We start from the raw sequence: 11,528 nt of genomic DNA, 5'->3' as shown, positions 1-11,528 counted from the left end.
TAGACCACCATCTGTTTGTACCAAGTTATTTGTAACCAAATGGCAGAGAATATAAGATCTAAGGAATCAATTTCCGAGTAAGACTGATAACAAAAGAAAGAAAAGATGACTATCCTGCTGTGTAACATCAACTTTTATCCCAAAGATACACAATCTTCCCCAGTCTGATGTTTCACTAAACCAACTATTAGCAAGTAGTAAAGAAAAAAAGGTTATATGGAAGCACCTTTCGAAGAATCTTGCTTTGATTTGGAGCTACAAAGAAAAACATTTAATACTAGATTCATGTAGATTTCCCTCGCGATATGCAACCAGTGATAAATGTTACCACGTAAAGCAAATGGGACCTATTTGCTTTTACCTCTTATTTAAAAATAAAGAAAGAACAAACTGTATAGAAAAAGAAGCAGGGGCTGGATACTGGTGCTATGAGAGTGATCTTTGTCGATAAAAGTAGCCTTTAACGAGACTGATTGAGAGAGGCTTTGTCCTTTTGGCTTACTCTATGGACACCTTAAGTTACTACGGATGGAGTAGATTCCTGTTCTCCTAAACATACGTGGAATTCACTTAATAGATATATTTCATCCGTACACCTTCAGAACCACACAAAATCAACAAAACTTTTTAAGATCCACTACTTAGTTAAGAATAGTAAAAAGGAAAAATTAAATCAAATCTTACTTAGTTTTTTATACGAGACCAAGCCAACTCATCTAAGGATGAGACACAGAAAACTAAAAAAAGAACATCATTAGAAACTTAACATATGAATCTAAAGCATGTGCATAGCTTGATAATTTCTTCCAAGTGAAGAAAAACATATATTAGAAGCCTTTATAATATCGAAAGACACAGTGAGATATTATCTGAATATTGTGCTGCTATGTCAAATTTGATAGGGAAAGTTCATGGCTACTCCAGTTAAAATCTCATGGGTCCTTGGTAGCAATTCAGGGAGATTTGATTTGCTAAAGCCACATGGCAGCAACTGGTATGATGGACCCCATTTTCTATAACAAAGTATATGAAACTGCAAATTAATTTAATAAAAACAAGACACTAAAAGTCAAGGAGATTAGTGTGTGCTTGATCTTTATAGCTTGTTCATCAAACCATAATTAAGAATTTTTTAATAAAAACAATCTTCCTCATAAAATATAAGATAAATTGAAACCTTAGAGCATGTTCAATGGGGGTTCTTAACGGAATATAAGACTCAATCTCTTAACTTTTAACTAAAAAAAGCTAAGAGCCGGTTCTTAAATATCTTATTTAAGAACCGGTTCTTAACTTTTTTAGTTAAAAGTTAAGAGACGGGGTCTTATATTCCGTTAAGAACCCTCATTAAACATGCTCTTACCTTTACTCTATATATACCAGGTCCAACAGAAACCTTGAACACCACAAATCTACCTTAAACTCCATGTATGTTCCCACCATGAAACAAACTAACATCTTCCAAGATATTCTTGTAAGTTGTTACTCAAGAAGATTACTACTTGAACAATCACCAAGTCCGACACCGTCCCCATATGTAGAAGATAACAACTTTGATGCAAATGTTGTTATGGTCCTATCAGTCCTCTTGTGTGCATTCCTTTGCTCACTTGGACTCAATTCTATAATAAGATGTGCCTTGATGTGCTCCAGTTTAGCACCATCGGAAGCTGATAACAACCAAACAGCAGCTCGCATGACCAACACAGGAGTCAAACGGGAAGCCTTGAAGAGTTTCCAGACAATAAGTTACGCTGCTGATCTGAATATTCCTGGCCTAGACACAGAGTGCGTCATATGTCTCTCAGAGTTCGTATCCGAAGAGCGTGTGAAGCTGCTACCGACATGCCACCATGGATTCCATGTCCGGTGTATAGACAAGTGGCTTAGTTCACACTCATCATGTCCAACGTGCAGACACTGCCTCGTGGAGACCTGCCAGAAGATTGCCGACTGCAGCCAAACAAGGTCGTTGAACCCTCCTCAACCACCACAAGACAGCATCATCGTGCAAATAGCACCACTACAACCAGAAAGATGGATACGCTGTTTTAGGTAATACTAGTCACCTAGAGATAGTAGCAGTTATCTTGTTTAAAACTACTATGTGTTTAGAATTAGTCAAGATCACTAGCGGTCTACAAGTTTAGCAATTCTACTGTAAAACTGTAAATATTACGAGAAATGTTACTTTTTCTCATCTTGATGTGACCTCCTAAAATGTTTTAAAGTTTCACAATTACAGGCGTAACAGGCCAATGAAACATTTTACATGACATGCAATTTTATATTATAGAGCGAAAGAATATATATAGAAAAACACAGAAGTCCAAACGTGCAGGTTGGTGAGAGGGCGAATCACATAGACAAATAGTTGAGTGGAGGTGGCCAATACGCTAGGTCAACTAAGAATTAAGAGGTTTTAAGGCTATTAAAGTAAGGTTCTGCCACTAGCTTGCAATTTTTTACTGATTATCATATGGGTTTAGTGCTCTTTCATGCAAAAGCATATAACTATAACGATGTATATAGCATTCCGAAAGTAGAAGAAGACCGCTTCTTGTCTTCCTTGTTAAGTGAGTGATCCCCATAAGGACATATAAAAATGTGACAACACGAAGCGCCAGAAAAATGGTCTAAAGCCCACAATTGAGAGAAACATCCACTATAACAAAGAGAGAGAGGTCACAACTCACAAGTATAACAAACGCATAAAATGAATGGAGGGTCCGAGCACGAATCCATCACATGGTAAACATACTATACGCGGTGCTGGTTTGATGTTTTGGGTTTAAGACATTAAATACACATTTTTTTCTAAAATGATCTTAAAAATCTCCTATATTGCTAAAAAAATCAAATGAGCTAGAAGAGACATGCACCCAGACAGCAACAAACCAAACAACAACCTAGTAACATCTCAAAACTACAACGAGAATCGACAGGGTTGTGGAATATTCATACGCTCTGACACCACTTGTAGGGGTTATGATACCCACTTTTTGCGGAATACAAGCTCATAATACCCACTTGTTGCGGAATACAAGCTCATAATACCCCTGTCTCTTTCACCACTCAAACGATTCATCCTTGTTCATGACTCAAAAATTGTTCACCCAGTTCACGGCCGCAGCGCGCTACATCTGGGGTGGATCCATGATCCACAACATCCACTATGAAGTATCGAAAACCACCTCCGATGTGGTTTACAAGATAATTACTCTCTCTGTCCTGGGTATTCAAACCCTAGAGAGTATAAAGAGATTACAAGAGAAGTACATGGCTAAGAGCTAAGCATAGAACAACATATCTATGTCTAGCTTATTCTATCTCTCCAAGAGATGCCATGGAAGCACTCCCTGAATGCTTGAGGCTTCTGCCTCCCAGAGACTTGGCTTTCACCACGCTTAGAGATCTCTGTCGTGATCTCTCCGTCTTTGTATCAGCACTTGACCTAATGGACTTCAACGATTAGTCCCATATGTTGTCCACGCGTAACTTGTGCAAGCCGGCCCAACATTGAACATGTCTGATGGGCTTTGACCAAACCTCACAAAAATCCACCTGTTTGGTCCAAGTCCATAACCCTTACTTTGTGCTGACACCTCTTGATGCTTGAGCAAGCCTGCTCATCTTCTGCATCTCCTTATCTTCTCTTATCTCTTCTCACTTCTCTCAGCTCCACCTTGAGCCAAGCTTGGAGTTCCTTTATGATCTTCTTTAAACCTGCATAAGCTTCAACTTATACACCACAACCTCTCAAGTAGATTAAAACACTTAAATCCACTTAGCCCCATCAATGAACATAGACATCACGCCTGATGAAAGGTATGTGACAATCCCATTGCCATTCTGAATATCCATCACCTTCATCTATAGTCTTGAGTTGCGAACCCATCTGCTACACTCCAAGTGTCAAGCTCAACTCCTCATTGACGTCGTGTTACTTCATATCTTGTTACTCCTCGTGAACTTATCAACAACACAACCTTACTGTCAAAATCACGAACCTGTTCAAGTGCTTGAACAGAAACCTGAACATCTTTCTGCAAGTTGATTTCCTCCTTGGCCTTTCGATTCCACTCATACGCATTGAGCCTTGAATCAAAGTCCTTCAATTCTGTAAAACATCCTTCCAACCATATATGCTTCAGTCCTGAAACAACTTCTGATTCTCTACTTGTTTAAACCACTTCAGCCTTGAACACCTTTTGTACCGCCATTATTTCTAACAGAACCTGCCATCCAGCTAAACACCTTGCCGAACAGACTTTCGACACAATCTTGGTGAAACCCTCATGCTGTATTAGAACCTTGATGTCACACTGAACCCTTTAGAACCAACCGCAAACCTTGAAGTCACTCATGCTCCATATCTCTGGAACAGTCTTTGACTTAACCTTGATGTTCTTGAACAGACTGTACTTGAGCATCACTTTGTACCGCTGCACACTTAAGCAGGACACGCCGCCTAAAACCACATGATTAAGAAGACTATCGACACAAATATCTTTGCTCCACCATCTGATCAAACTATTCTGCAATAACAGAACCTCCACTAACAGATTTAGACCCCACTGCTAGTTGAATGAACTGAGCCTCATACCATCGAATCCATGATACGCCTTGGCTCTCCTCACGAGCTACCTGTGATATCTTATCTAGAATCCCAGATATTCCTCCTTTACTCAGCTGTGAAATCATTATCTCAATACCCTTCTTGTATTAAGATGTCTCCAAACACCGAAACATGTGCATCACCATCAACGACTCGAACACGCATGTTAGTCATTGAACCCGCCAGTAGCCTGATGAGTACCTGGCCATCGATGAGTATTTAGCCATTTGCTAATGGACTTTCCTGAGGACACTACATCAATATTTCCTGTGATCCGACCATATATCCAGAACCACACTTGTTATGTTCCCTTAAATGCAATCGGCTTTTCCTTGTATTTAAACCTTCATGAAAACTTCTTTCAGTTCCATGACTTGAGCTTAAGATGGGCCTGCTTGTGGAGAACAAGTCTTACCCTTCCTGAGATGGACAAACTGTGTGACAATTCCCTGCAATCCCTGCAATGTCTTCTAATAGTTTCTTACTTTGCTTCATCTCACCATTCTTCATCTTCACTGCTCAATATTTCAGTATCTCTTGATATTTACTTCCCTTCAGTTTAACCAAGTACCTCACCACGTGTTATCTTGCATCATACTCGGCTATAATTTCGTGGTTCTCTGTATCAACCTCACTGCAGTGTACTCATGATACAAATGCCGATTTCACTTGTTTTGCCTACAAGTTACTTTATGTAAGACTCCTCTTACAAATCTCCTTATGATGTGCCTTGTACTTGTTAACTGACCTTGACACTCCTGGCTTTGACATACTGAACATATCCACGACCCTGTTGTTATGGAATAACCTTTCCTTTCAGCTCTTACTCCCTTGAGATGACCATGTTGCTAACTGAAACTTTTACCCTGCAGCTGAACCAATCAAGACATCTTCTAAACCAGTGACTCACTCCACCTGGAATCTGATTATATATATCCTTGATGCATCAATCCTTATATAATCTCAGTGGCTCCACCTGAATCAAATAACCCTTTAGAAGTACCATGTTTCTGTAACTAAGTTTCTGCAACTGTTCGTTGTTCTTGTCGGCCTTCCACTGTATCTCTCATCATCCAACCCTGTGATGCTCCTGAGATACTCCTTTACAGCTTCTCTCGTGTCAAACTCGAACCCATGACGAGTTTCTCAAGCTGTAATCATACATGAACCCTGACTTATTCAAGCATGAAGTTCTGACCCGGTCAAGTCTGCAAATTTCTCCTTTTGCTTATGAGCTTCGATTATTGTCCGAGAGCTCCACCTTGACACTTATGGTCGTGACACCAGACTGGTGTTCCTTACTCCTCTTCTGAGTCTATTCATCTTGAATTTCTGACTCAGACATCCACGGCGATTCCTCTAAGGTATAACTCACACACGCTTCTACTAGCTGTGGTAGCGACTTTCTGCTTCTTGAACAAGTGTTGATGACTGTTGTCTCATACCCTTTATCCTCAGGATTACAACCAGTCGTAGCAACCTGTTCAACCCGATTCCGCCTGCGCATTTTCCTCTACCTTTGACCAGAATCTTCAAGCTAAGTGTAACCTTGAATCGCCTTTTCCCTTTAGGTTCTTCCTGTCACTCAGACGACCTCACTAAAGCTACTACATGTTGTTACCACAAATAGCCATTTGCTCCAACATATCCTTGTGTAGGCTTTTACACACTTTGTCCTTGCTCTAGTTGCTTCTTCGTGGAGGTACAACCTATTCCTGCCACGCTCACTTGGTGACTATTCTAGCTTTCTTTTTACAGCCAGAAACTTTCCGTGTCACTCTCAAAACCTCACTAAAGCTGCTACATGCTGTTACCACAAATAGCCATTTGCTCCAGCATATACTTGTGTAGGATTTTACACACTTTTCCCTTGCTCTAGTTTCCTCTTCGTGGAGGTACACCATGTTTCAGTCACACTAACTTGGTGACTCCTCTGACTTTCTTCTACCAGCCAAAAACCATTCGTCTCATGCACCCACGAGCCTGACTTGAACTGACCCAAAACAAATCACCTTTGTTTCGTCATATTGTTGTCACACGACAACCAACCTGTGCAGCTTCAAGATTCATTGGTCATCTTTCGCTAAGATAACCTGCATTCCTTGTGATCTCTGAAAAAACCTTCAGTCCCTGTGGGATTGACGACCTTTGATTCCATCTCCTTAAGTCTAGCTTTGACTTAATGTGAGTCTGTCTTCCCTTGAGATATCCTCCATCCCAGACGACTCAAATCAATCTCCAACATTGATCACTAACACGCTCACCTGTGCAACTATTTTTGCTGCTGCTTACGCGAGTCTTCCCTTTCTTGCAAACATCTGCTGCATCCCTTACAAGTGTCTCATCATGATTTCACCAACCTGAAACCATCACTGCTTTGAGATCATCCTCTGTGAACGTTTGTTCCTCTGTCTCTGACGTCGTTGTTGTCTACCACAAACGAACGCCATCTGCTTTCTCTGACGCTACCTGTTCAATGTCATCTTTGGTTTGTCACACTTACTGTGATCGTGACTACAAATCTATAGATTCTTCTTCTCCAGAATTTCCAGCTGATGTCGATGCTAACTTGAAGCTCTTGCAGAACTTGAATCACCACTGCCTCAAACCAGAAGCCCTTTGACTCAATCCTTATCCAACCTCAATAGCCCGTAGACACCATACTCCTCATCCTAAGAATTTCCTTTGTAAAAATCTGAATGAACACCTTGCCTTGAACATCACTCTGAACCGCTGCTGTTGTCAACAGATCCCGCCGCTTAGCTCAACTTGCTAAGAAGACTTTCGACGCAAAGAATCTCTGCTCAACTTCTGCTCAAACAAATCATTATCTCTGCAACCGTGATACCCTGTAGACCCATTTGTTTCCCCCTCATATGCCCTGAGAAGCCAAAACAAACTACTATTGAATCCCATGCAAAAAATCCGAAACATACATGTTTCCATCCTGAATCAATCTCGATTTGACACCGCCACTCGTTCAGCTGAACTCTGCCTTGAATAAGTAACTCCTCGTTCTCGCAGATCCATTCCAGCAGAAAACTATGTGTTACGCCAAACACATATCTGATTAGAAAACCACACTGCATTCCCTCTGAAAATAGCAGCCTTGTAGTATCTTGTTCTCTGAACCTCTACCCAACTGTAGACTCTCATGATCACACATAGACAAACCCGCATGAATCAATCTCCTTCAACCCTTCTGCAACACCATTCACGCTGACTAAAGAATACCATCTGAAACAGCCATGAAACACTCATATCATTCAAGGTTCTAAGGCATCCCCTAGTTCCAAGAATTCCATGAGATACAGAGCTGAAATACCCACATAGATTAGAACACCACCTGAAACTGATATACCATGTAGATTCAATCCAAGAACACCGTGAAAACCCTCACTGAATCTTCAGACAATCCCATAGAAAAACCAGTGCGAAACCCCTTGTGCTCCACTATGCTTTCAGTTCCAGTAACTTGCAGAACATGAAGAAACCCAAGACTCCAATGCATATAGTCACACACGCCTTGTGACTGCAGATCGAGGACAGCTCTGAAACCTTTCTTTCTTATGCTAGCAGCCTGCCACCATCTTATCTTGTGAGTAACCCGAAGTCCTTCTCACATAGTAGCAGATTCTTGCACCCCTGGAGAACTCTAGAGAAAACTTGATTTCATAACTAGAAATTATCTTAACCGATTCAACTGACTCGTGAATCATTCCTCCATAAACTTGTGCAGCTGCAGCGAAGAACGTCCAACAGTTTTCCTTCTTCCCTTGTAAACCAAAAATCTCTTTGACCTGATCTTGTAACTCGGTTTATCCTCTGATTTTTAACTTAATCAGATTTCACGTGTGTAGAACCACGTGACCACCAACTTCCATTAAACCTTGCAAGTTTCTTTTGTCTCGCTTGGAAGCTTCTTCATATATCTCTCCTCCTCGAGACATGGACTCCATGAATCAATGAGCCTATGCTCTGATACCACTTGTGGGGGTTATGATACCCTGTTGCGGAATACAAGCTCATAATACCCCTGTCCCTTTCACCACTCAAATGATTCATCCTTGTTCATGACTCAAGAATTGTTCACCCAGTTCACGGCCGCAGCGCGCTACATCTGGGGTGGATCCATGATCCACAACATCCACGATGAAGTATCGGAAAACACCTCCGATGTGGTTTACAAGATCATTACTCTCTCTGTCCTGGGTATACAAACCCTAGAGAATATAAAGAGATTACCAGAGAAGTACATGGCTAAGAGCTAAGCATAGAACAACATATCTATGTCTAGCGTACTCTATCTCTCCAAGAGATGCCATGGAAGCACTCCCTGGATGCTTGAGGCTTCTGCCACCCAGAGACTTGGCTTTCGCCACGCTTAGAGATCTCTGTCGTGATCTCTCCGTCTTTGTATCAGCACTTGACCTAATGGGCTTCAACGATTAGGCCCATATGTTGTCCACGCGTAACTTGTGCAAGCCGGCCCAACATTGAACATGTCTGATGGGCTTTGACCAAACCTCACAAGGGTAATTACTAAAATTCGCTATGTAATATAATATTCCGGCAGCTGCAGGGTTTAAACAACCGGACACCATCAATACTGTTCGACCATTCGCCTTGTAAATCTCTACAACTCAAATACTGATCCCGATTCCTACAAGTGTTGTGAGGGAATATAATATGACCATAATCAAAATTTTCTTCAGCTCAAACTTTGCCTTTGAGATGCAACGTCTTGGACGAAATCCTTCTAGCAATTGATGGATAGTTATTGCACCTATAAAAGGCTTAATGGTGCTAACACTTGAAGATGCTCCTAAAGCTATTCCTACGATTATCGAATAAACCACAATCCCTGATTCCAATACATGAGTTAGGAGCTTGCGTCTAATATTATTGTGATCATGTTGCGTTTTATTATGAACATGAATCAGATCACCCTACTTGTTTTCTTCTTCTTTATTTTCAAAGGCTATCACACAAGATGAAGCGAAGGATTCAATCATGGTTAGGATCACAGCAGACACGGATACAACTCCCACTGTAATATTCGCCCCTCCCCCATTTCCGACCGGGGTTCCCGGGCACGGGGCTAAGGACACACATGTGTACATATCTGACATCTCTGTGTGTCCTGGTACAGGTCCCATGAACTTCAGGTGTGTTTCCTTCGTTACAAACCATCCATCACGGCCATTTCTGTCACTTCACTTAAAGTTCTGCTAAAAGGATGGAAAATGGAGGGTGAGTACGACTACTCAATGAAGTGAATCTAGATCAGTCTCTCCGCATGAACCTCTATACTACTCTATACGAAAGAGAATTGACTAGCCACTATCAATCGACAATTCGTTACAACTTAACTAGAAGATTATAAAAATCCATTTCGTTCAACAAATCATTGTGGGATCTCAGTCACCACTCAAACACATAAATCAATTTAGGACTCCATCATCCTTATTACCTTCAACCTTTTTGTCCTAAGATGATCCCCCATCATCCTTATTACCCTCAAACTTTTTGCCCTAAGATGATCCTTAGTCTGTTCCACGCAATCTGGAGTCGGTTCCCCCCTTAAATACTCCAACCACTGGGCCGATTACTCGCTGATCCGTTTTGCTCTCAGCCGTTGTACTATCCCAAGTTTGAGTGTCACTTCCCGTCATGCCGACTCCTTTCGCTCGCCCCCTCTACTGGCGTCTTTGTTTCCAACCATGCCAGAGGTGGAGAATTCCACGCTACCATCCTCCCTTGCCTAGTACTCGGCACATTGTTCCCATTTTTGCCTTCTATTTTTTTTATGAAAAACGAGTTTGACTGTAATATCAGAATGACGTAATGCTATTTCTTTGCTGAGATATCTCTTCAGTGGAGCTACATACGTCCCCGGCTTTGAGTCCAATCCTTGTCCCCATGCTTCCCTGGTACGACGTGGGATGGTGATGTCGGAGTGGTGTTGAATCTCCCTGTAGAATGACCAAATCCTCCATTCCTCCTTAGCCTGTCGCACTAGGCAAATGACCCCTATGTATACTTATCTTACAATTCCTTGTTTATCCATCCTTACGGCCTCTAAAACTCCACCACATCACGGTTCGAAGACTTCTTTGTTTTTTCGATCCCGGCCTTTGAGCTGATTGCATTCTCTTTCGACACTGACTACAATGAGTCCAACAGAACCATAAGGAAAGTAATGAAAAACAGTGGAAACGATGATCCCTTAAGTTAGTATTAAGGGACCTTAACCTGGTTCTGATACCAATTGTAACACCCGCCCCTCCCCCATTTCCGACCGGGGTTCCCGGGCATGGGGCTAAGGACACACATGTCTACACATCCGACATCTACATGTGTCCTGGTACAGGTCCCATGAATTTCAGGTTCGTTTCTTTCATTACAAACCATCCATCACGGCCATTTCCGTCACTTCACTTATAGTTCTGCTAAACTGATGGAAAATGGAGGGGTGAGTACGACTACTCAATGAAGTGATTCTAGACCAGTCTCTCAGCATGAACCTCTATACTGCTCTATGTGAAAGAGAATTGACTAGCCACTATCAATCGACAATTCGTTATGACTTAACTACAAGATTATAAGAATACATTTCGTTCAACAAATGATTATGGGATCTCAGTCACCACTCAAACACATAAATCAATTTAGGACTCCAATCATCCTAGAACTCTAGGACCTACACAGCTCAAGCGGTCCAACCCACCCCTTTCTTGCTGCGTCCTCATGGAGCCGCCTGCCCTGGTATGCTCAACATACGGTTTCCATGGATTCGGTCCGCCCCTGCAGTGTATTACGGCCCCTTCCCGCCAAGACTCGGCGTGACTCAATCTTACAGGCGCCTCTAAACTTAACCCACCCATTTTGAATGCTACAGCCCCGCATT

The 11,528-nt window shown here is 41.8% G+C and overlaps 1 protein-coding gene across 1 annotated transcript; it reads left to right on the top strand.

Annotated features, from left to right (window-relative positions):
- The first annotated feature begins 245 nt into the window (after positions 1 to 245).
- Positions 246 to 2,203, top strand: LOC106419672 (RING-H2 finger protein ATL78-like). The gene has a single exon (XM_013860483.3). The coding sequence runs from the start codon at positions 1,427 to 1,429 to the stop codon at positions 2,057 to 2,059; it is 633 nt and encodes a 210-aa protein (XP_013715937.1). The 5' UTR covers positions 246 to 1,426; the 3' UTR covers positions 2,060 to 2,203.
- Positions 2,204 to 11,528: the final 9,325 nt, after the last annotated feature.

Source organism: Brassica napus, chromosome C8 (assembly GCF_020379485.1).
Source record: "Brassica napus cultivar Da-Ae chromosome C8, Da-Ae, whole genome shotgun sequence".
Lineage (NCBI taxonomy): Eukaryota > Viridiplantae > Streptophyta > Magnoliopsida > Brassicales > Brassicaceae > Brassica > Brassica napus.
Note: the sequence above shows the minus strand (reverse complement) of the source record. Positions and strands in the feature narration are given on the sequence as shown.